The sequence below is a fragment of the Elephas maximus genome, chromosome 21 (assembly GCF_024166365.1).
Source record: "Elephas maximus indicus isolate mEleMax1 chromosome 21, mEleMax1 primary haplotype, whole genome shotgun sequence".
NCBI lineage: Eukaryota > Metazoa > Chordata > Mammalia > Proboscidea > Elephantidae > Elephas > Elephas maximus.
In genome coordinates this window covers 83,401,416-83,428,017 of record NC_064839.1, presented here as the reverse complement: position 1 = coordinate 83,428,017, position 26,602 = coordinate 83,401,416, and the positions used below count along the sequence as shown (strand labels likewise).

Here is a 26,602-nt window from a genome sequence, read left to right as displayed (position 1 = left end):
TCGCATATGGTCAGGAACCGATGGTACTGAAGGAAGAAGTCCAGGCTGCTCTGAAGGCATTGGCGAAAAACAAGGCTCCAGGAATTGGTGGAATATCAATTGAGATGTTTCAACAAACAGATTCAGCGCTGGAGGTGCTCACTCGTCTATGCCAAGAAATATGGAAGACACCTTCCTGGCCAACTGACTGGAAGAGATCCATATTTATGCCTATTCCCAAGAAAGGTGATCCAACCAAATGTGGAAATTATAGAACAATATCATTAATATCACACGCAAGCAAAATTCTCCTGAAGATCATTCAAAAACGGCTGCAGCAGTACATCGACAGGGAACTGCCAGAAATTCAGGCCGGTTTCAGAAGATGACGTGGAACCAGGGATGTCATTATCGATGTCAGATGGATCTTGGCTGAAAGCAGAGAATACCAGAAGGATGTTTACCTGTGTTTTATTGACTTTGCAAAGGCATTTGACTGTGTGGATCATAACAAACTATGGATGACACTGCGAAGAATGAGAATTCCAGAACACTTAATTGTGCTCGTGAGGAACCTTTACGTAGATCAAGAGGCAGTTGTTCGGACAGAACAAGGGGATACTGATTGGTTTAAAATCAGGGAAGGTGTGCGTCAGGGTTGTATTCTTTCACCAGACCTATTCAATCTATAATGCCGAGCAAATAATCCAAGAAGCTGGACTATGTGAAGAAGAACGGCACCAGGATTGGAGGAAGACTCATTAACAACCTGTGTTATGCGGATGACACAACCTTGCTTGCTGAAAGTGAAGAGGACTTGAAACACTTGCTAATGAAGATCAAAGACCACAGCCTTCAGTATGGATTGCAGCTCAACATAAAAAAAACAAAAATCCTCACAACTGGACCAATGAACAACATCATGATAAACGGAGAAAGGATTGAAGTTGTCAAGGATTTCATTTTACTTGGATCCACAATCGACAGCCATGGAAGCAGCAGTCAAGAAATCAAAAGACGCATTGCATTGGGCAAATCTGCAAGGACCTCTTCAAAGCGTTGAAGAGCAAAGATGTCACCCTGAAGGCTAACGTGCGCCTGTCCCAAGCCATGGTATTTTCAATCACATCGTATGCATGTGAAAGCTGGACAATGAATAAGGAAGACCGAAGAAGAGTTGATGCCTTTGAATAGTGGTGTTGGCAAAGAATATTGTATATACCATGGACTGCCAAAGGAACAAACAAATCTGTCTTAGAAGAGGTACAGCCAGAGTGCTCCTTAGAGGGAAGGATGGCGAGACTGCATCTTACATACATGTTGTCAGGAGGGATCAGTCCCTGGAGAAGGACATCATGCTTTGCAGAGTAGAGGGTCAGTGGCAAAGAGGAAGACCCTCAACGAGGTGGATTGACACAGTGGCTGCAACAACGAGCTCAAGCATAATAACGATTGTGAGGATGGCTCAGGACTGGGCAGTGTTTCGTTCTGTCGTGCATAGGATCGCTATGAGTTGGAACCGACTCAACAGCACCTAACAACAACAGCCGTAGGTTCACTTTCAAAATATTCATTCTTTAGTAACACAGCCCCCCCAAACCATTAGTAATTTATAGATTAGTATAGAAATTTCAATGTTAGAAATTAATTTTTATTCTGTCTTAACTCTGTAGATAATTTAGTGTAGTTTATTTTGTATTGAATATACAACAGCACCTTTAATTAGTTGACCACAGTGTAAGTTGGAAAAGCGTTACAACTTTAAACTTGTTTTGGAAAACACAGCTTGAAATATTGAAGCTCCGACGGTTGTGACTTCAGTGGCAAGTGTTAGAGGATCTAGGAAATAGAAAAGTGATTCTAAGACCTGAGTTCCAGGGGGCTATCTAATGTGAGTTGGTCCACTTAGAGCTTCATCAGCATCCTGATATTATGCAGATTTATACTTATTCAAAACAGTTAGGAACAATTTGTGTTAAGCCCATTTCTATACTAGGATATATTTTTTAAACCCCCATTATTTATTTTTGCTCTTTGTTTTGTCAAATGAAAATGTTTTAAAAGCCTAAAGGCCTGTTATCTTTTAGGGTCCTAAGTGTTTCCCTTAGGAGGTAATTTTGTAATCCTTTTACGATGAGACCATCCCGAGAGTAATAAGTACTCAGCTAGGCATGAGCTAATGGAGGTGAGGTCATGCTTAGTCTAACACTTCAGTGAGTTCTGCAGGAACCAAAGCTCTGCTCCAAAGAGTGTGGATTTGGTGCTTTCGTGTGGAAAAAGCAGATGGTGACAAGTGAAGAACAAATGTGCACATGTCTGATGCTATAAGGATTTTATTTCAGTTTAAGAGTTACTGTGCTGCCTGCAGAAGAAATACTTAATAAGAAATCTTTAGTGCCTTGATTGTTAGTGGGAATCTGTTATGAGTTGAATTGTGTTCTCCAAAAATGTGTGTCAACTTGGCTAGGCTACGATTCCCAGTATTTGTGTAATTGTCCACCATTTTGTCATCAATGTGATTTTTCCTGTGTTGTAAATCCTACCTCTCTGATGTTGATGAGGCAGAATTAGAGGCAGTTATGTTAATGAGGCAGGACTCAATTTACAAGATTAGGTTTTGAGTCAATCTCTTTTGAAATATAAAAGAGAAGCTAGCAGAGATATGGGACCTCCCCTACCACCAAGAATGAAGAACCAGGAGGGGAGTGCTCCCTTTGGACCTGGGGTCCCTGTGCTGAGAAGCTCCTAGACTGGGGGAAGGTTGATGATAAGGACCTTCCTCCAGAGATGGCAAAGAGAGACTTCCCCTGGAGCTGGCATCCTGAATTCGGACTTCTAGCCTCCTAGGCTGTGAGAGAATAAATTTCTCTTTGTTAAAGCCATCCACTTGTGATATTTCTTTTATAGCAGTAGTAGATAACTAAGACAGAACCTTTCAACATTTTGAGGTCCCTGAACACTACGGACCCTGCATTTGATAGGCTTGTTAAAAAGGGCCAACTTAGAGCAAACAGTAGGGCCAGAAAGGACATTGGCAATTCAATTTCAAGAATTTTAATTTCCCACTGTGTTTTCACTCATATTTTCTCCAGTTTGGAAACATAGGTAATGTTATTTTTTCATGGATTGTAATATAACATCAATAAACCATTTGTTACGTGTTTGCCTGTGTTTCCAGACTTGTTAGCCACCCTGTACTGTTCTCTAGTGGATCGGGTTAACCACAACCTTGTTTCTCACCATGGATGGATAATTTTGGCTTGTGGGCTGCCCACTTAGAGTTGACATGTAAAAGTTGTAAGATCTCTTGGGAATATTTAATTGTCCTTACTGCCTACTTTTAGGAGCGCTCTTTCCTTCTAGATTGTCCTGTGTGCATGCAATACCCAAATATGTACTTGGAATCAGTATAAATAGCTGCTCGCTCACCTTTTGTCATTTAAGTGTCTGGAGCATGGCAGTGAGCTTGGCCTTCTGGGCAGAAGTATCTGGGGGGAGCATGTGAGCCTCTAGAACCTCTTCTAAAGTGACCACCGCATATCCAGCTTTCCTTTTTCCTTGTTCCACGTAACTGCTTCCATCAGTGAACAGTTCTAGGTCTGGGTTTTGGAGCTGCTGGTCAGTGAGGTCTATGGCAGCTAACCAAAAGGTTGGCAGTTCGACTCTACCAGGTGCTCCTTGGAAACTCTATGGGTCAGTTCTGCTCGGTCCTGTAGGGTTGCTATGAGTCGGAATCAACTCGACGACAACGGGTTTGGTTTTATTTGGTCAGTGGGGTCAGGCTGACTGGCATACACCAGGTCAATGGTCTTTAGGCAGTCATGTTCTTTTTTTTGCTTTGACAAGGTGGCTGGGTTTAAACTGACAGTTTCTCATAGGGTGATGGCTGGGTCATCTAACAGCACCCCTTGGTACTGGGCCATTTGCCCAAGGTAGATCCAGTTTGACCCTTTCTACTCTAAGATGGTTAGAATTAAGTGGGGCATGGTCACCTGGAGAGGTTGGTCAAGGGTAAGTTTCTTGCCTTCCTTGATGATTAATACTTTGGTTACTACTGCCTGAAGGCACACAGGCTGTGTCCACATGCCAAGAGTCTGGGCAAGTACCCTGGCCACCACTCCCGTGGACTCATGTACAAACAGGCCAAGAGGTTTATTCATACCGGGAGTCCCAAGGCTGGGGCCTCTATCAACTTTGTTTTAATGGTATCAAAACCTGTTGCTCTGTCCCAGTCCATCCTAAGGGATCTGTGTCTTTTCCCTCTAAGGCTTGGTATAAAGGCTTTGCAATAAGTCCAAAATTTGGGATCCAGATGTGGCAAAAACCAGTCATTCCCAAAAACCTCGGAGCTGTCTCTATTTAATAGGGGCTGCCAACCTACAGATAACATCTTTTCGGGCTGTTAGGAGTTCTCACTCTCCCTGTCTGATTTTAAAGCCCAGGTAAGTCACCTCCTTTTGGTTGACCTGAGCTTTTTCTTCCGAGACCTGATACCGTGCATTTCCCAGGAAAGTGAAAAATTTTATGGTGTTCTAAACTGAGTTGTACTCACTACAATGGGCAAGGAGTAGGTCATTCACGTATAGGAGGAGGACACCATTGGTCAGGATCAGTTGTCTCAGTTCATGGGCCAGAGCTGATCCAAAAAGAGTAGGACTGTTTTTAAAGCCCTATGGGAAGACTTGCCAGCACAACTGCTGTTTCTGTCCTGTTCTAGGTCCTCCCACTCAATGAAGATTTTCTCAGATGCAAAAGAAGGCATTCTTCAGGTCTAGCATAATGAATCTGGCAGATACGTGACAAGGTTGACAGCAGGTTATACAGGTTGGGAACTATAGGGTGGACCATGACTGTTACCTGATTGATGGCTTGTAGATCCTGAATGAACCGGTATTCTCCATTTTTCTTCTTCACTGGCAGGATGGGAATGTTGACCTGTGACTGACACAGTCTAAGCAGTCCGAGGTTCAGGTATCTGGTGATGATTTTGCCCAGTGCCTATCTGGCCTCCGCCTGGATAGGGTATTGCCTAAGTCAGGGGGAGTGAGTAGGGAGACTATGCCAGGTAGGAGTTCTGCCATCACAGGGGGAACATTTTTGGTACATCCTGGCACTTTGTTGGCCCATATCCACAGGACCACTGCATCCTTGATGTCTGGCCCTACTGATCCCTGGTAGTGTCCTTCCGCTTTATAGTTGGTGGGTGATTCAGTGGTAAGGGCCATCTGCAGTCACCATCCATTCTCTGGTGGTATATCCATCTGCATAGTCCCTTTATCAAAAGAAATCTGTGCTTAGGGTTTGCACAACAAACTCTTCACAGCAAGGGAATGGGACAGCCAGTCATGTAGAGAAAAGAATGTGTTAATGACTTCCCTTGTATGGAGCAGGTTAGAGGCTGGAGGAAGGGAGAGTTCTCCCACTTACTTGAGACTCCCACAACCGACACAGTTTGTTTCATTGGAACTTTTTCTGGGTCAGGACAGAGTGGGTTGCTCTGGTATCCACTAGAAACTGTACAGGTTCCCCACCCCACCATCGTTATTACCAGAGGTTCAGGTAGGGGACTCACCTCTGGTCCTCCTCAATCCGAGTCTTCCTCCATTGGCATCATGGGGCACTGGGCAGCCCCAGGCTCTTTCTTACTTCTGGGTAGGAATTTAGGGCACTCTCTTCCAGTGTCCTCTCTCCTTGCACAAGGCGCACTGGTCTTGGCTTAACAGGGTTCAGGGCCTCTCACATCCCTCTTTCCTCAGGGGCCCTCCTCTTCTTGGGCCACTGGAGATGAGCCATTACTTCACAGGGCCAGGAATGCAGCCTGTCTCTTCTGATCCGTGATTTTCCTCTTTTCCTCTTTCTGGTCCCAATTGGAATATACCTGGTAGGCAAGCTCAACAAGCTGTGAGATCCCCAGCTCCACACCTCCCTCAAGTTTCTGGAGTTTTCTGTGCCCAATCAAAATCATACTCACCAGGAGAGTATTTTCAGGACTCTCAGGGTATGGACCCTATCTGTGAACTCCCTAAAAGCCTCATAAATTCTTTCTAGAAACTTAGGGGGACCTTCGATTGGCTCTTGTTTGATCCCATATGTTTTGCCAAGGTTTTTTGGTTTAGGCACCCCTTTCTTCAACCCTGCCAAAAGGTACTTCCTATGATAAGCAAGTTGGGTCCATCCCTCAGCCGTATTCTGATCCCAGTCAGGGTCCCCCACCGGGAAGGTCACTGCCCCCAGTTGATTTACTGCCTGCACTTCGTGGAGCCTGTCAGCCTCAGTCCTAAGACTTTCCTAGTACCATCTGCTTTTCTTCTGGGGTCAGCAGCACATCTAATAGTGCCTGACGAGCTACCCAATTAGGGTTATGAGTGCAGAAGATGGAGGCAAAAAGATCATGCATTCTCTTAGTGTCTTCCAATACCTGGGGCAGTGGTTTTTCCAGTTATAAAGATTACTTGTTGAAAATGGTTGGTGGACCTAGACCATGCTGGTGTCTCCTGTTGGGACTTCTCAGAGGGGGGTGCATGCCCCTGGGCTCGGCTGTGTTATGACTGTCCCGAAGATCAGTCACCCTCATGTTACTTTCGTTCTCCGTAGTCACTGAATTGGGCTGCCCAAAGGCAGTTCTGCTCTGCATATAGGGCATGGAGCTTACTGGTGGGACAGAAGGACCCAGGAGGGGTAGATACAAAGGTTGAGGGGAGTGTTGCCAGGTGGAAACCCTAGGTTTTCCTTGGTGTGACTCATCTCAGCCAATACATGAGAGACGAAGGTGGGAGATTGGAAAGTTGCCTTTATTTCACTGTGCAAGAAAAGGAACAGTCGGGGCTGCTGCCTCCAGTACTGCTCAGGGAGGGTGAGAGGAAAAGTTACTTTATGGGGTTTATGAGCAGGAAGTTCATACAAGATACCTCAGCAACATTCTTAATCTTACAACACAGGCACAGTGGGGTTTACATATAACTTCATGAATTCTGTGTTCAGAAAATGGTGGTTAAACTCCACACAAAGGCGGGGAAGTTACTATGTTTAAGGTACTTAATGAACTAAAAGGTCATCCCAAATGTCAACATGGCACCTAAACCGGTTTCCACTCAGTTTGCTCTAGTTTTGAAGCAGTTAAGAAAAGGGAAACCAAGATTTTAATTTAAAGCTACGGAGTGTGTGAAGCAAAGAAACCAGGATTTTAATGTAAAGCTACGGGGCGTGCCACACAAGCTGCTGGAGGTAGTGGAATTTTCCGCAGCCTGGGGACCTCTGCCTTAAATGTATGAAAGAAAAAGAGAAAGGCAGAGAGACTGAAGCATGGTACAGAGCATGAAAATGATCACTTTCATTATAGAAAAGTACTTCTGTTTTTGTCACCCCTGATACAGGGTAAAGACTGAACTGGCCAACTCAGTCCTGATTGATACAGTCTGCCATTATTGGTATTATTTTATAAGGTAGTATTTGTTATTATTTTTTAACTTTTAAAACAGTGCAGATTGTATTAGTTTACCAGGGTGGCCATAACAAAATACATACCACAGATTGTGGGTGGCTTTAAACAACAGAAAATTATTGTCTCAGAGTTCTGGAGGCTAGTAATCCAAATTTAGAATGCCAGCTGAGCCATATTCTCTCTGAAGACGCTAGGGGACGATCCTTTCTCGCCTCTCTCAGCTTCTGGTACCCCCAAGTATTCCTTGGAGTATGGCTACATCTTTACAAGGCCCTTTTTTCTCTATATCTTCTTCTCTTTTATAGGGCACCACTCAGATTGGATCAAGACCCACCCTGCTCTGTCAATAACTGTTAGTCTAACTGATTATGTCTTCAGAGACCCTGTTTCCAAACAAGATCTTATTCACAAGTATCAAGGATTAGGACTGCAACGTATCTTTTGGGAAGACATTTCAAACCATAAAATTGTCACTGAGGAGGCCCAGACATGGGACTTACTAGACAAAGATTTTAAATGTGCTTAAAGAGCTAAAGGAAAACATGGACAAAGAACTAAAGGAAATCAGGAGAATGATATATGAACAAATTGAGAATATCAGTAAAGAGGTAGAAATGAAAAGGAATCATACTCTTCTTCTAGCTTCTGGTTATGGCCCAAGATCCTTGGTGATCTTTGCCTTGCAGCTGTAGCCTCAGCCTCTATCATCACATGGTCATCTTTCCTCTATGGTTGTGTCTGTGTCTCTTTTATAAGGACACCACACTTATTGGATTAGGACCCACCCTATTCCAGTATAATCTCATGTTAACTGATAACATCTTCAAAGACCCTATTCTAAAACAAAGGCATGTTCACAGGTATCAAATTTTGTAGGAACACAATTCAACCTGTATCACAGATGTTATATAAAAATTAAAAGTTACAGAAGGATATTAAGGACCAAATAAGCTACCAGTAATCTCATCACCCAGAGACAGCCACTGTAGAAAAAAACTGAGTGAAGATGCTATATATAGTTGGTCTCATTTTTGTGTATATTTTAATAGAGATCATATTATTGCATCAGTTTTATAGCCTATTTTCACTTAGCCTTATATTATGTACATTTTTCCATGTCATTGATAACTTCTCTGTTCTCAAATTCTCAGTTTTTTAATGAATAACACATGTCCCTGCCCTTTCTGTTCCACTCACCTCCTGTAATTATTTCCTTAGGCTGCATTCTTAGAGGTGAAATTTTAATAGGTCAAACTGAAAGATTTTTTTTGGAGGGGGCCATTGGGGAGACATATTGTCAAAATGCTCTCAAGAAGTTACACCAATTTTTGTCCTTTCTTGTAGTGATTGAGAATGCCAATCTCATGCACCTCTGCTAACATTGTGTATGATTAGTTTTTGATGTTGCTTGGTAAATTACATGGGTAGACACACATGAAACTATACATAGACGATATTTGGGGATTCTTGTCTCATAGTTTATCTTCTAAATATAGGGAAAATAGGTGCAATAATATGAGTGCGTCATCCCTCCATCAAATTCATAACACTCTCCTGTGTTGTGCCAAAATACTTGTTTTCCTTACCATTACAATGAATGAATTGTCCCATTTCTCTGTGACTAATACTTTCCATATACGAGCTGGATTTCCAAACCCTTTCATTCCTTTAAGAACTTCACTCTTAAAATTGTTCCCTTCCCTCCTCCTACATTATTACATCTCCCTTTCTACTGGATCATTCTCATCAACATAAAAACATGCTTAATATGGCCCTTCTTTAAATAAAACAAGAAACCTCCTCAACCTCTTGTCTCCCTCCAACAATTACCCCATTCTCCTTTCCCCTTCACAGGAACACTGGGGAGAATTGTGTCTACTCAAATTTTTGCACACATCCTCTCCTCAGCTGAGCCAACATTTGTTCTTCTAAAGTATAATTTTCAAAAAGTTGAAAGCATCACTCTCATGCAAATATGAAATGAATACATGTCAAATATGTTATCAGTTAATAAGGGAACAAATAAGATGTTAAGGCCAAACCAACAGAATTTGAATAACAGGTATACATGTAGACAGTGGGCATGATGAATGAATTTGCTAATACATGCAAAACTGGTTAATATCCTAACAGGCAATAAAATGTAATGGGAAGGGTCATCTTTCTATAAGGAGCCCTGGTGGCTAACACTTGACTCCTGACTGAAATGTAAGCAGTTGAAACCCATCCCGTGGCTCAGTGGGTGAAAGACCTGTCAACTTGCTTCCGTAAGGATTGCAACCTAGAAAACCACGTGGGGCAGTTCTGCTCTGTCACATGGGGCTGCTGTAAGTCAGAATCGACTCAACAGCACACAACAGTATCTTTTCTGTAGGGTGGAAATCAGTTGTATCATTACAAGACAAAATTCATTTTATTGCTATGGGTAAGAATCATTTGCATAACTATCCGTTTGTTAAGGTTTAACTTCCACTCATTCAGTAGAAGGTCAAAGGGCACACCTTATAGAATCAGATAATCCTTTAGAGTCCTCTGGACAATGCCCAGCACTCCACTGAAAGGATACTCAATGATTTCTTTTGAGTATTAAGGCCAATTCTTGACCGTCCCCCACCACGCCAGTGTTCAATTCTCTGTCCTCATCTGAATTGACCTCTTAGCAAGATTTGAAAAGGTTGAGCACTCTCTTGAAAAACATACTTGGGTATGTCACATTCACCTGCTTTTCCACTCCTTCACTCTCTTCTCTTTAATCTATTTTGCTGCCTCCACTTCCCTAATAAACCTCTCAATATCAGAATGCCGCAATATATCTCCAGCCCTGATCTCTACCCTAAGCTCCAGACACTTAACTACCTGTATCTACTAAATGAGCCCTGGTGGTGCAGTGGTTAAGAGCTCAGCTGCTAACCAAAAGGTTGGCAGTTTGAATCAACCAGCTGTTCCTTGGAAGCCTTATGGGGCAGTTCTATTCTGTCCTAGGGTCACTGTGAGTCAGAATCAACTCGACGGCAACAGGTTTGGTTTTTGGTATCTACTAATCAACTGTGTAGTCCACCACAAGTACAAGCAAGACTGGAAGGAGGGGAGGACAGAGCTTGACTTTGGTAAGGGATATTACATATTCCTGGAGACTGAAAATTGAGACCTAGGACATTCTATAAAGACTTTTGTGGTTGGGTCCTGTTGGTGGAATTGTATATTCTTTAAGATTTTCTGATTTTACCGTAGGAGCTAGGTTAAAGTCATTTTTTAATTGCAGTTTTATAGATAGGACTTCTAGAAGCTGGAGAAAATCATTCAAGGTTTTTGTTTTCCTTTCGTCCCTACTTTCTGCTTTATCCAAAGACTTAGACTACACTCTTAGGCTGGGTTCCTTAGAGAAGTAAAACCAGTAAAGTGTATAAATATATATAGATTTATATCAAGGAAACTGCTCACACGATTGTAAAGGCTACAATGTCCCAAGTCCGTAGATCAGGATAGAGGCTTCTCTTCATTCACATAGCCTCACGGGTTGGTGAACCCAAGATTGGCAGGTCGTAGAGCAGGGCCCTTGATCACAGGTCGTGAAGAGCAACAAATCCCAAAATCAGCAGATGAGCTGCTAGCTGAAGTCCCAAGAACTGGAGGTCAGATGAACAGGAGACACCTGCAAGATCCAGAGTAAGCAAAAAAGCCAGAACGTCTGTTTATATTCAGATGCAAGCCACACCCCCAAGGAAACTCCCTTTCAACTGATTGGCTATTCACAGGAGATTCAGTCACAGGAAAGATCACATATAAACACAGAGACACATGGCCCAGCCAGGTTAACAATCTTAACCATCACAGTCCACCCCTTGTCTATGTGGCACATGTACGCATTGCCTTAAACCATACATAATCTCTGAATAAAAACATTTATAAAGTCATATTTGGGCCTAATATGATACAACTAACACACATACAACCAAAAAATGCACTAGCCCCATTTAACATTTTGTATTTTATTAGTGCAGAAAACAAAAATATTTCATGCACACATACAAAGCAGAAATACTGATAACAATTACAGTCCTCATTTCTGTAACTGGTCACATGGCCATAACTGGTATTTAGAACCACCTTTTTCCACCACCCATTCCATATTTCTTTCGCCCTCAGCAAACACCTCAGCTAGTCTCAGTTTTTTGCCTGGTGGGGCAACCCAAACCTTCATTCCTTGAAGGGTCTGGGTCGTTAGCAGTCATGTTGGAATTGAGTTGCTGTAGTTTTTCATCAACATTTTTTATTTTAATCTCAGGGCATGGTAATTTTAAGAGACATCGTAAGGACTCTCCTGCATTCCCGACATACTCTTCTTTACCTCCATTATGTAATATCAGTCCAATTTCCTCTTGGTAATCAGGATCAATCACATTAGCCAATAGGTAAGTTCCTTCTTTGCCTGTTGACCCAGAGGCATAAGGAACCCTAAATGGCCAGGTGGCATTCTTCGCTTCCAGTTCAATGGAATCAGTGACGTGTATCCAAGTGGAAGCATTCCTCCCTTTGAAACTAAGACCTCTAGACCTGCAGAGCACAAGGTTGTGGGGACAGGAAGCAAAACTCTTGCGAGTGGGTCACTAGGGGTAATAGTGAGTGGTGCCACTCCCATTTCCACTGCTTCATTTGTGGACCTGTGAATCTTGGCTATGGGAGAAACAGCACCATATATTGAACGTGGGTTTAGAGCATATACCACCTCCTGAGGTACATGGTAAGACCGGTAAATTCCATGAGCATGGGCTCACTGCCACACTTCATTTGCTGTGAAATGAGTCCCTCGATCTGAGGCAACGCTGTGTGGGATACCATGATGGTGGATAAGGCATTCTGTAAGTCCGCAGATGGTAATTTTGGCAGCAGCATTGCGTGAAGGGAAGGTAAATTCGTATCCAGAGTAAGTGTCTATTCCAGTAAGGACAAAACACTACCCTTTCCATGATGGAAGTGGTCTGATGTAATCAACTTGCCACCAAGTTGCTGGCTGATCACCTCAAGAGATGGTGCCATACTGGGGACTCAGTGTTGGTCTCTGCTACTGGCAGATTGGACACTCAGCAGTGGCTGTAGCTAAGTCAGCCTTGGTGAGTGGAAGTCCATGTTGTTGAACCCGTGCATAACCTCCATCCCTGCCACCATGGCCACTTTGTTCATGAGCCCATTGAGCAATGATGGGAGTTGCTGGGGAAAGAGGATGACTGGTTTCCACAGAACACAACATTCTGTCCACTTGATTGTTAAAATCATTCTCTGCTGAGTTCGCCCTTTGATGAGCATTCATATAAGACACAAATATCTTCACTTCTTTAGCCCATTCAGACAGATCTATCCACATACCTCTTCCCCATAAATCCTTGTCTTCAGTTTTCTAATCCTGTTACTTCCAAGTCCCTGACCATACAGCCAAACCATTGGCCACAGCCCATGAATCAGTATATAATCGCATATCTGGCCATTTCTCCTTCCAAGCAAAGTGAACCACCAGGTGCACTGCTCTAAGTTCTGCCCTTTGTGAGGGTTTTCCTTCACCACAGTTTTCAGGGAGGTCCCAGAAAGGGGTTGTAGTGCTGCCATTGTCCACTTTTGAGTGGTGCCTGCATGTTGTGCAGAGCCACCTGTAAACCACTAACAAGTTTTCTTCAGTCAACTGATAGTAAGGAACTCCCTGTGGAGCCATAGGTGCAGATTAGGAGATGACAGGTAATGACAGGCGTGGAGACAATGGGCATTTGGGTCACCTCCTCATGCAACTTACTTGTACCTTCAGGTCCTGCTCGAGTCCGATCTCATATATACTACTTCCGTTTAATGATGGAGTGCTGCTTTGCACGTCCAGCATTATGACTCTGTGGGTCAGACAATATCCAATTCATGATGGGCAGCTCAGGCCACATGGTGACTTGGTGTCCCATGGTTCGGCAGTCTCTACTAAGGCCCAGTAACAAGCCAAAAGCTCTCTCTCAAAAGGAGAGTAGTTATTTGCATAGGATGGCAGTGCATTGCTCCAAAATCCTAAGGGTCTGCCCTGTGATTCACTAATAGGGGCCTGCCAAGGACTCCAGACAGCATCTCTATCTGCTATTGACACTTCAGCACCATTGGATAAGGTGGATCACATGGCCCAAGTGGCAGAGCAGCTTACACAGCAGCCTGAACCTGTTGCAGAGCCTTCTCTCGTTCTGTGCCCCACTCAAAACTAGCAGCTTTTCTAGTCACTTGATAAACAGGCTGGAGTAGCACACCCAAATGTGGAATATGTTGCCTCTAAAATCCAAAGAGGCCCACTGGGTGTTGTGCCTCCTTTTTAGTTGTGGGAGCAGCCAGATGCAATAACTTCTTCTTCACTTTAGAAGGGATATCTCGACATGCCCCACACCACTGGACCCTTAGAAATTTCACTGAGGTGGAAGGTGCCTGAATTTTTGTGGGATCAATTTCCCACCCTATAGCACGCAACTGTTTTAGCAGTAAGTCTGGAGTCATTGACACTTCTTCTTTACTAGGTCCAATCAGCATAATGTCATCAATGTAATGGACCAGTGTGACATCTTGTGGAAGGGACAGTTGATCAAGGACCCTGCGGACTAAATTATGACATAGGGCTGGAGAGTTGATGTAGCCCTGAGGTAGTCAAGTAAAGGTGTATTGCTGGCCGTGCCAGCTAAAGGCAAACTGTTTCTGATGGTCCTTTGAAACAGGTATATGGAGAAAAGGGCATTAGCCAGATCAATAACAGCATACCAGGTACCGGGAGATGTATTAATTTGCTCAAGCAGTAAATTACATCCGGAACAGCAGGTGTAATTGGAGCAACCACCTAGTTAAGTTTTCAATAATCTACTGTCATTTTCCAAGATCCATCTGTTTTCTACACAGGTCAAATAGGCGAGTTGAATGCGGGTGTGGTGGGAATCATCACCCCTGCATCCTTCAAGTCCTTAATGGTGGCAGTAATCTCTGCAGTACCTCCAGGGATGCGGTATTGGTTTTCGTTTACTATTTTCCTAGGTAAGGCCAGTTCTAAGGATTTCTCTTGGCTTTTCCTACCATAATAGCCCTTACTCTATTTGTCAGGGATCCAATATGGGGGTTCTGCCAGTTGCTGAGTATATCTATTTAAATTATGCATTCTGGAACTGGGGAAATCACTACAGCATGAGTTTGGGGACCCACTGGACCTACTGTGAGATGGACGTAAGCTAAGACTCCATTAATAACCTGACCTCCATATGCCCCTACTCTGGTGGGCCACAGTGAAGTTTTGGGTCTCCTGGAATTAGTGTCAGTTAAGAGCCAGTGTCCAGTAATCCCTGAAAAGTCTGATTATTTCCCTTTCCTCAATGAACAGTTGGAAACCCTGGTGGCGTAGTGGGTAAGTGCTACGGCTGCTAAACAAGAGGTCGACAGTTCAAACCCACCAGGTGCTCCTTGGAAACTCTATGGGGCAGTTGTACTCTGTCCTATAGGGTCGCTGTGAGTCAGAATCGACTCGGCGGCAACAGGTTTGGTTTTTGGTTTAATGAACAGTCACTCATAAAAGGCCGTAGATCCCTTTGGGGAAAGCTGGGAGAAAAATTAACAGTAAAAGTTTTTAGCAGTGTATTGGAGTCATTCCTCAAGGGGACACAGCCTCTCCTTCATTCAAGGGGTTGTGGGTCTTTAGACTCACTCAAAGCTGGGAACTAACTAGTGACTCTCTATTCTGCCCATTCAAGTTACACTGCTATTCATCTAAACTAGAATTCATCTGTTTGTACAGATCAAGTAAATATTTCATAGTCTTCCGATCTGTTTCACTCCTAGGAACACCTTGACTAAGTAGCCAATGCTGTAAGTCCATAAAAGGCAGATTTTCTGATTACTGCTTTGACTCTGCAGTCCACTACTGTGACCACACCCACCTTGTCTTTGTCGATTGAGTGCAGCCACTTGGCCCCTACTATCACAGGGTCCAGTGAGCTTCATTTTAGTGTCTTAATTCAGTTAGGGTAGTTCCCACTGTCAAATCTGATTTACTTAAGATAGCAATCACAGCAGTCTTCAAGGATCCCGGAGCTCCCTTCACAAATTTGTTCCTCACAGTTGTGGTAAAAGGTGTGTCCTCTGGTACTCCATGTGTGAGTCTGTGGGTCTAACCTAATAAATCCACTCCAGCATACCAATTTCCCTAAGCCTTTGGATACCTTCTTCTACAGTATACCAATGTAGATCCAGTACTTCAACTTGATTTAGTGTAAGCCACCTCGTAATCCATGCTTCAGGGACCCAAACAAATAAACCATTAGATCCTTTCCTAACTTCTTGAGCTGAAACATGGAATAAAGGATCTGTGCTTAGTGGACCCATATCAATAAACTCAGACTGATCCATCTCGATCTTCATTGCGCCATTATCCCAAACCCTTTATAGCCATTCCCACACATTCCCCAGGTGTTTTTTGGTACATATTAGAAAAGTCAAGCAGGTCTTTTGGAATGTAGCATACCTCCTCCTGAGTCATACTTTGTACTTCACCTTTTGGGACTGGCTGGGACTTAAGTCTAGTTACAGGTCTAGAAGCCAGAATCCATAGTGTGAAATTGTTTTGAGAACATTCAGCATTGTCTTGTAAAGCATCTGCCTCAGTCAATGCCCCAGGCAGTGACTCAGGCAAGGGCTCTTTAGAGGCAGCTGGGCTAGGGCTAATCTCATTAGATAGGAGTGGAGGAGGTAATGGTTTTTCTGGGCAGAGTGGTTTAGCAGAGAAACATGAAGTAATCTCTTCAGCTGGGATTGGTTCTGCTGGCAGGAATGATTTAATGGAATATAGGGGCTGTGTCTCCAGCTTCCTGATTATCTGCCCATACGTCCCCATCCCAAGTTTCAGGATCCCATTTCTTCCCAATGCCCTTACTTTAACTTCAGACTCCTCTCAAGGTTGACAGTTGAGCTGGGCTTGTAATTCAGTCACTCTTACAGTAAGACTCTGAGTTTGGTTTCCAGAAATTTCAGCTCTGTTACTACAAGAAATAAGGCTTTTTTTTTTTCAAATCACAAGTGGAAGGATTGAGGTCATATATGTGGCACTTGAGCTTTAACTCTGAAGCCCTGAGCACATCTCTTTAACCAGTTTGTCTACCTACCAACCTACCAGCTTTCTTATACTTTTCATTCTAACAAAATTTAGAAAGATATCACGTGTGTTCATCCAGAGCCTTGCCTTTCACCAATACCTGATCTACTGGTGGTGATATTTTGCATAATTGTATTGCCACCTCACGCCATGAATTAGCAGTGCCCTCTTTATTGCTGGAAGTAGAGTCATCAACATCTTTAAGACTAACCAGACTTGAGAACCAATTTAGGAAACTCATCCTTACAATTCTGTTTCTCTAGAACCACTCTGTGTGCCAAATGTCTGAGGCTAGGTTCTCTAAGGAAGCAGAACTAGTAAAATATATAAATATATACATAGAGATTTATATCAAGGAAATGGCTTACACGAATGTAGAGGCTTGAACATCCCAAGTCTGTGGATCAGGATAGAGGCTTCTCTTGATTCACGTAGCCACAGGGGCTGGAGAACCCACGATCAGCAGGTCTGAGAACAGTGCTCTTGCTCACAGGCTGTGAAGATCGATGAATCTGAAAATCTGCAGATAAGCTAATAGCTCAAGTCCCAAGAGCCGGAGGTCAGACGAACAGGAGACAGCCGTAGGATCCAGAGTGAGCAAAAAAGCTAAAACGTCTGGTTATATTCGGATGTAGGCCACATCCCCAGGGAAAATCCCTTTCAACCGATGGAGTACTTACAGCAGATTCAATCATGAAGGTGATCACCCATAAACAGCCAAGTTAACACATAATCTTAACCATCACAATTGCCTAGAAAGTTCCTTTGCTTCTGGATAGCTTAGAGGAGACAAAGTAGAACTCTAGAAGACAAGTAGTAAGGACCAAGCTTCTTAAGAAGCAGTAGAGCAGAGTGGCAGGGAAAGCCTTGGATCTCCATCACGTAGCTCTGTGTCATAGAAAAAGTTACTCAGTAGGGGTTGCGTTTCCTGACTTTTAGGATTGTTCCAAAAATTAAAGATGCTTAACACAGTACCTATGAGTTGGAATCGACTTGATGACAACAGGTTTGGTTTTGTTTTTTTTTTTGGTTAACACAGTACCTAGTATGTAATAAGTGCTCGGTAAGTAGTAGCTGCTTACAAGGACTTGTTCACTGTGTGAGGTGAAAGAATGAAAGAAGAAACTTTAGCTTATACTTCCAGGTTTCGTAAACCAATTCACCACCCTAAATGAGAAGTTGGGATGCCAAAGCCCAGTTTAAGAATAAAAATTCTGTGGTAGGTTGGAATTTCCTGGTACTGTACCTCTTGGGAATTTAAGCATCGTATACTAGTGTTATGTGAGTTATACCATTTTGGTGCCAAGTTCTTTGTTTTTTCTTTTAGCAAGGTGAAAATAGTATAAAGTCTTCTTATTGACTGAAGGGCTGCGTTCTTAAAATGGCCTGATCTGTTGAAACAGAAATAAGCTGCAATCTATATCTTAATGTGGGAGGGGGCATACAAATGTAAAAATTTATCCAGGTGCACATTTATTTGTGCACTTTGTGTACTTCACTGTTAATATCTTGGTTAAAGGGAAGAAAGGAAGGAAGTAGAAAGGACATTGCTCAGCTCACAGAAACCTTTAGCAATAAAGGTGAAGCTTGGGTTAGGGTGGTAATGCTGATACAAAAATGTTCATATAAAGTACTAACATGCAGAAATAATCATTCGGATAATGAATATAGTGCAGTGGTTTTAGTGGTTTTATAATGGCTGATTTTGATTGACTTCTATTTTCTTTATATTCTAGTTAATAAAAGTATCCATGGAGAACACTGAAAACTCGGTGGATTCGAAATCCATTAAAAATTTGGAAACGTGAGTATTTAAATGGAACCCTGTATAATCAGAGAAAAATCGGTATGTTTAAATGGCAAACTGAGGAGTGGGGAAGCAGAGCGTATATGAGCTTTCTAGCCAGAGAGACCAAGTTGACTTCTTCCCTCAGACAGCTGTGTGACTTTACACAGTTAACCTCTCTGAATCTCATCCTTATAACTTTCGTGGAATTGTGAAGAGGATTAAGGGAGGCATCTAAAGATCAAGCACGGTGTCAGTCCCATAGTCAGAAACCCAGTCCTGGAACTGAAAGAATGCACCAGGAAAAACCAAACCCACAAGTTTAGTTGGTTCTGTACCTTCCCAGATTGCTCTGCTGAAGGATTATAGGTTTTGTGTTTGTGGGAAGTTTTTTGGCCTCCTGTTAATGTATAACTTTTAAGACTAAAATGAAACGGCAGCTCTCACTGCCTGTTGTCAGATGCCATCGAGTTGGTTTCAACTCAGAGCAACCCTATGCACAACCGAATGAAACACTGCCTGGTCCTGTGCCGTCCTCACACAATTGTTGCTATGCTTTGGCCCATGGTTGTAGCCACTGTGTCAGTCCATCTCGTTGAAGGCCTTCCTCTTTTTCGCTGACGCTCTGCTTTACCAAGCATGATGTCCTTCTCCAAGGACTGATCCCTCCTGACAACATGTCCAAAGTATGTGAGATGCAGTCTTGCCTTCCTTGCTTCTAAGGAGCATTCTGGTTGTACTTCTAAGACAGATTTTTTTGTTCTTTTGGCAGTCCACAGTATATTCAATATTCTTTGCCAACACCACAATTCAAAGGCGTCAGTTCTTCTTCAGTCTTTCTTATTCATTGTCTAGCTTTCACATTCATATGATGCTACTGAAAACACCATGGCTTGAGTCAGGTGCTCCTTGCTATTCAACACTTTAAAGAGGTATTTTGCAGCCGATTTGCCCAGTTCAATGTGTCTTTTGATTTCTTCGCTGCTACTTCTATGGGTGTTGATTGCGGATCCAAGTAAAATGAAATCCTTGACAACCTCGGTGTTCTCTCCATTTATCATGATGTTTCTCCGTTTATCATGATGTCCTTCTTCCTAGGCTGTCTTAGTCTGGAAGCTCAGCTGAAAGCTGTCCACCATGGGTGACCCTGCTGGTATTTGAATAACAATGTCATAGCTTCCAACATCACAGCAACACACAAGCCCCCACAGTACAATAAACTGACAGATGAAGTGTGGGGGTCTCAGTGCCTAGTTATGAATTATCTTTTACCCTTTGTTTTTCTCTGGTCTTTCTTTTTGGAATATTGTAATTATAAATGCTTCTAGTAACTATCAAGTTCAGGAGGGGAAAAAGTTAAAACTCAAATATTCTTAATTTAATTCATATCTATTATTATCGATTAGAATTTCTTGTGATACTTTTAATTCTAATAATTTCTTTCAGGGACTCAATATCCTCTGGGTTAACCCAAGAATTACAAATTAATTTTAGTACTAAACAATATTATTACAGCAATATTGTTAACAAGTTGTCAATAAAGATTTAAAACCAAAAAAACCAAACCCATTGCCATCAAGTTGATTCTGACTCACAGCGACCCTATGGGACAGAGTAGGACTGCCCCCATTGAGTTTCCAAGGAGCGCCTGGTGGGTTCGAACTGCCGACCATTTGGTTAGCAGCTGTAGCACTTAACCACTATGCCACCAGGGTTTCCAATAAAGATTTTTCAGTGTTTAATTACCTTTAGGGAACTGGGTTATAGGTAAAGGAATTATCCTAGAAATTGAGCCTTTGAAATGTAATTCCATTTAAAATATAATTCCATTAAAGTAGTTTTTGAAACCTTTGTAAAGTGATTTACACATTTTCCTTCCTACTTTTCATTATCATATAGAACATCACTTAAATAGCAAATTACTCGGGAGCCCAAAACAGGTTTAGGACCATTATGGTCCTATGATTAGTTACCTTCACATTTGCAAGCATTTTGGGTCTCTGTTCTTCATCAGGATCAGGTGTGTCCACTCTCAGTCTAGCTATCACACATTGCCGCCTGTCTCTTTAGGAGGGAAATGGGGCTTATAATTCTGTGACTCATTATCTAGGGGTCTCTGGGTGGTGCAAATGTTTTGTACTAGACTACTAACCAAAAGGTTGGTGGTACAGATTCACCCAGTGGTGCCATGGAAGAAGGACTGTGTGATTTAGTTTTATAAAGAAAGATTGCAGTCATTGAAAACCCTGTGGAGCACAACTTTACTCTGAAACGTGGGGTCACCATGAGTCAGAACTGACTTGATGGCAATGGGTTTGCATTTTTTTTTTGTTGTTTTTTGACCTCTCATTTCCTGATTCTTGGTCTAGATCAGGGTCAGGCTTGTGGTTTGCTTTTGTCAGGTTTTATGGACACAGCCACACTCATTCGTTTACATATTGTTCAGGGCTGTTTTCACCAGCAGAGTTAAGTAGCTGCAACAGAGACTCTATGGCCTATAAATCTAAAATACCATCTTGCCCTTTAAGAAAAAATTTGCAGATCTGTGGTTTTTGGATAAATGATCTCCAAACAAGTATTTTCAATTGTTTATAATAGTGCTTTTATGTATTAATAAATTATTAGTTTGTTCAGCTCATAGAGTTTAAGGAACAATTTATGAATTTTGATAAATATTGTGCTTTGAGTCATATTTGCATGTTTTTGGTTTCCTATAATTTGGGGGTAATTTTCAAGATATTGCTCTTAACTTGGAGGATAAAATACTTCACAGAATTAAAGTATAAAACCTATTCGAGGGCAGAGCAAACATGGCGCTATAGACAGAAGCACCACACTGTCCCTCCATCGCAAAGACCTAAAAAACTAAAACAGAGAAAACATCAATCCTGGAACCTTAAGCATCAAATGAAGAGATAATGCAACGTAGCATCAAATGGAATAAGAAAGTGACAGAGAACAGAAAGCGAGGAGAGAGATGTGTGGAGATCCACTATCAGCTAACGCACCGCATGTTCACCGTCTTGGACGCCTGTCAGAGATCGGTGGACGAGGGAGTACAGGAAAGCAGCTTCACAGAGCTCCCAGCAGGAGACAGACCACCCGGTAACCAGCAATATACGCTATTCCATCCCTCATCCTTTTCCCCCTGCTTGGGCTCCTCCTCTTCCTAGCTGGCTGCAGTCACTCAGCAAGCTGGGAACTGCAGGCTTCGTGGCACTTGGACTCTCCCCACCCATATCAATTGGCAGACAAGGGGTTCGAGAAAGCAGCTTAATGGAGTTCTCCTGGTAATGAGTGATATACACTTTCCAAACACTGCTCAGCCTCTGCCACTTCCCTCTGGTCGCAGTCTCTTGGCCAGGAGGCACCGGCTCCAGCCCCATGCTGTGTGGATTTGCCTGGCCCACGCTGGCCAAATCCCTCAGTACCATTCCTTTGTTGTTAGTGTTGCTTTTTTCTGATACTTTTGTTTCCTTCCTGCATCTTACCTCCTCCCCCTCTTTTTTCTCAAACACCTGGCTCCATATGCCATCTTTGCTTCTTGTTGAAAGGTTGTGAAGCACCGCTTGACCGAGGAACCACATCCCCAGGCCACGCCGCCACGTTGGGGGAATCCCCAGAGCTTTTTGTTTAGTTCTGTTTTGTATTGTTTGTTTTCTTTTTCTTTTTACACCTTGGGAGCCCCTTCTAGCCAGGCTGCACTGCTCAGCTTGGGAGCCACTGCCCCAATCCACACAGCTGCGTTGGTGGGATCCCTGGGGATGTTTTGTTTTCTCTCTTTTCCTTTCATAATATCTCAGTTTTGCGCCTCTCTATACTTACACTCTTTTCCTGTCTCCTGAATAGCTGGCATTGTTTGACATCTCTACCCCTCCCAACCGGGCTGTACTGCGCGGCCGGGGAGCCACTTCCACAATTTTTGCAGCTGCACCGGTGGGATCGGTAGTGGCTTTTCTTTTCTTTTTTTCTGTTTCTTTTTTCCTTTTTGTTTTTTTCCGCTTCTCAGTTTCTCATCTATCCACTCCAATGGCAAACTCCCCAAGTACTCTTTTTTTTTCTTGCTTTGTTTGTTTGTTTCTTGGGAACCCTGGTGGTGTAGTGATTAAGAGCTATGCCTGCTAACCAAAAGGTTGGCAGTTCGAATCCACCAGGCACTCCCAAACCCTATGGGACAGTTCTCTTTTCTGTAGAGTGGCTAAGAGTCAGAATCCACTTGAAAGCAACGGATTTGGTTTTTCTAGTTTTGGAGCTTTTTTGTTTTTTGGCTCCTGTTTCTCTTTCCTCTCTCTTCTTGCCCATACACATCTTAGCTCCACACATCACAGTCTACCTTCTCCTTCCTGCCTGTGTGCACCTTGTGGTCAGCGTCACACTGCCAAGCAGCACAGGCATAACCTAATGGAACCTGCCCTACGCTGGCTTTCAGCCCACCCTCTTAACCCTAGTACATGCCACACTCAACCCATCCTAGCCCCTCCCCTTCAGCTGGACCTGCCCTCCTGTACCATAGCTGAGTGACTCACCCTGCCCATTGAACAAGAAGGTGAAAAGAATCATGCCCACAGAAAAGGAAACAACAAAGAATGTATAGCCTGCCTGCTCAGACATAACCAAATAAAACGAAAAAGCAGGATGAAACAAATCTACAGTGAATAGATGAAAAAGATAACTACTGAAAGTCTCAAAGACAGCACAGAAAAACAGGACGGAATGGTAACAGTAGGCATCTGTCTTGGTTGTCTAGTGCTGCCATAACAGAAATACCACAAGTGGATGGCTTTAACAAAGAAATTTATTTCTTCACAGTAAAGAAGGCTAAAAGTCAAAATTCAAGGTGTCAGCTCCTGGGGAAGGTTTTCTCTCTCTGTTAGCTCTAGAAAAAGGTCCTTGCTCTCAATCTTCCCATGGTTGAGGAGCTTCTTGGGCACAGGGACCCCAGGTCCAAAGGACACGCTCTGCTCCTTCTGCTGCTTTCTTGGTGGTATGAGGTCTCCAACTCTCTGCTTGCCTTCCTTTCATCTCCTGAGAGATAAAAGGTGGTGCAGGCCACACCCCAGGGAAATTCCATTTACCTTGGATCAGGGAGGTGACCTGAGTAAGGGTCGTGTTATAATCCCACCCTAAGCCTCTCAACAAAAAACTACAATCACAAAATGGAAGACAACCACACAATACTGGGAATCATGGCCTAATCAAGCTGATACACACATTTTGCAGGGACATAATTCAATCCATGACAGCATCCAAAATAAAACACCACATGATTTTCTAGTGGAAGGAAAAGCATAGAACTACCTGATAGGGAATTCAAATCTCAGAGCTACCCAACAGTTGATTCAAAAAGCAGACAAAAATGAGGAAAAACTAGACAAATTCATGGAAAAGGCAGACAAATTCATGGAGAATACAGAGAAAAAAAATTGAAGAATTCAGGAAGATAATACAGGAACAAAATGTCAAAATAAATTCACAACTAGAAATAAAAAAAAGCAACAATTAGCAGTCTGAAAGATAAACAAGATTTCAGACATGGACAGTGTCATAGAAGGCTAAGGATCAGGTTTGAAACAATGAAAAACAGGATCAGTGAAATCGAAAACAATCATTTGGATACAACTTTGTATGAGGAAAAACCAGAAAAAAGAATGAAGAAAAATGAAACCCTGAGAATTATGTCAGATAAAATCAAAAGCAAAAATATGGGAGTGATTGAAGTTCCAAAACAGGGTAAAGAAATGGAAAAAGCAGAGAGGATCATTGAAGAATTGCTGATGGAAATCTTCCCTAATATCATGGAAGATGAAAACCTGACCATCCACAAAGCCCAACGAACCCCAAATATGATACACTCCAAAAGAAAATCACCAAGGCATATCATAATCATACTTGCTGAAGACAAAAAGAAAGAATCCTGAGAGCAGCTTGAGAAAAATGAAAATTCACATACAGAGGGGAAACAATAAGACCAAGCTCTGATTACTTGGCAGAAACGATGCAGACAAGAAGGCAATGGGATGACATATATAAAACTTTGAAAGAAAAAAAATTGCTAACCAAGAATAATATATCCTGCAAAACTCTCATTCAAGAATAATGGTGAAATTAGAACATTTCCAGATGAACAGAGATTAAGGGGTATGTGAAAACCAAACCAAACTTAAAAGAATTATCAAAGGGACTCGTTCGGTTTGAGAACAAAAAAAAAAAATCAGACCACAGCCTGTATCTAGGATGCAAGATCATACCAACCTAGGACATGAACTCTCAAACCACAAGAATTACAACAGGGAACCAGAGAGGTTAATCTGTAAATGATAACAACATGAAAATAATAAAGGAGGGAATAAACGTTATAGGTGTAAAGCATTCTAATGGAGACAAAGGCAATGTGAGCCCAAGTAATAATAGACTAGAACAAACCTATGAAGATAAGGGTAAATTTCAAGGTAACCACAAAGAAAGTTAACAAACCTGCTCATCAAAATAAAGAAGAAAAACATAAAGTCTCTTTTAAAAACAAAAGAAGTGGGAAAAAAATCCACAAACAGAAGAAATTCTGCACAGGAGAGTAAGAGGAACAAAGAAAACATCAGCACCACAAAAGCAGTACAAAATGACAGCAATAAACGCACACCTTATCAATAATGATTACGCTGAATGTAAATGGCCTAACTGCGCCCATAAAGTGACAGAGAGTGAAGGAATGGATGAAAAAACAGGATCCATTAATATGCTGTGTAAAAGAGACACACCTTAGAAACAAAGATGTAAATTAATTAAAAATTAAAGGATAGAAAAAAATATATCAAGCAAACAGCTACCAAAAAAGAGCAGGAGTGGCAATAATAATCTCAGATAAAATACACTTTAAAACAACATCCACCCTAAGACAAACAAGGGCAGTACATAATGATTAAAGAGATCATCCGTACTGAAGACATAACCATAATAAACATCTATGCACCCAATGACAGGGCTCCAAAATACATAAAACAAACTCTAACAAGACTGAAAAGAGAAATTGACAGTTCCACAATAATAGTAGGAGATTTCAACACAGCACTCTCAGTAAAGGGCAGGACATCTAAAAAGAAACTCAGCAAAAATACAGAAGCACAAAAGGGCACAATCAGCCAACTTGACCTCATAAACACATGGAACACTCCACCCACAACCTACAAAGTACACATTCCTTTCCAATACTCATGGAATGTTTTCCAGAAAAGACTACATCTTTGGCCACAGAACAACCCTCTGACCCACAGTATCATCAAAGTAAAGATTAACAACAGGACGAGAAAGGGAAAAAATAAGTTACATGGAAACTGAATAACACCCTGCTGAAAAACCACTGGGTAATAGAAGAATCAGAGAAGAACAAAAAAATCCCTAGAATCAAACCCATCATGCTTTGGGACACAGCGAAGGCAATTCTCAGAGGTCAACTTATAGCAATGGAAACACAAATCAAAAAAGAAGGGACAAAATCAATGCATTAGCTGTACAACTTGAACAAATAGAGAAAGCAGCAAAAGCCCACAGCCACCAGAAGAAAGGAAGTAATCAAGATCAGCGCAGAAATAAATGAAATAGAAAAGCAATAGAAAGAATCAACAAAACCAAGAGTTGGCTCTGTGAAAGAATCAACAAAATTGACAAATCACTGGCCAAACTGACAAAAAAAAAAATAGGAGAACACGCAAATAACCAAATGAGAAATTAAATCAGGGACATTACAACAGACCCAACTGAAATAAAAAGGATCATAACGGAGTATTATGAAAAACTATCCTGCATCAAATTAGAAAACCTAGAGGAAATGGAAAAATTCCTAAAAACACACTGCCTACCCAAACTAACACAAAATGATGTTGAAAATCTGAAGAGACCTGTAACAAGAGAAACGATTGAAAAGGTAAAAAAAAAAAAAACTTCCTCCCAGAAAACCCTGGCTCAGATGGCTTCCCTGGAGAACCCATTCCCGTCGAGTTGATTCCAACTCATAGCAACCCTATAGAACAGAGTAGAACTGCCCCATACGGTTTCCAAGGAGCGCCTGGTGGATTTGAACTGCTGACCTTTTGGTTAGCAGCCATAGCTCTTAACCACTGTGCTAGACGGGTTTCCTTCCCTGGAGAATTCTACCAAAATTCAGAGAAGAGCTTACACCAGCACTAAAAACTACTTCAGAACATAGAAAAGGAAGCAATACTTCCAAATTCATTCTATGAAGCCAGCATAACCCTGATACCAA

The 26,602-nt window shown here is 42.2% G+C and overlaps 1 protein-coding gene across 5 annotated transcripts in view; it reads left to right on the top strand.

The window, feature by feature from the left end:
• The window catches only part of CASP3 (caspase 3), a 45,795-nt gene that overhangs the window by 5,759 nt on the left and 13,434 nt on the right, over positions 1-26,602 (top strand). For 2 of the 5 annotated variants that reach the window (XM_049864883.1, XM_049864881.1), the window contains exon 2: positions 18,296-18,363. In XM_049864883.1, the coding sequence (XP_049720840.1) occupies positions 18,311-18,363 (53 nt within the window). In that variant the 5' untranslated portion in view covers positions 18,296-18,310. Of the gene's footprint in view, positions 1-11,400; positions 14,456-18,294; positions 18,364-21,118; positions 21,451-26,602 lie in introns of those variants that run through there. The other 3 variants (XM_049864882.1, XM_049864880.1, XM_049864878.1) reach the window with 3 other exon arrangements.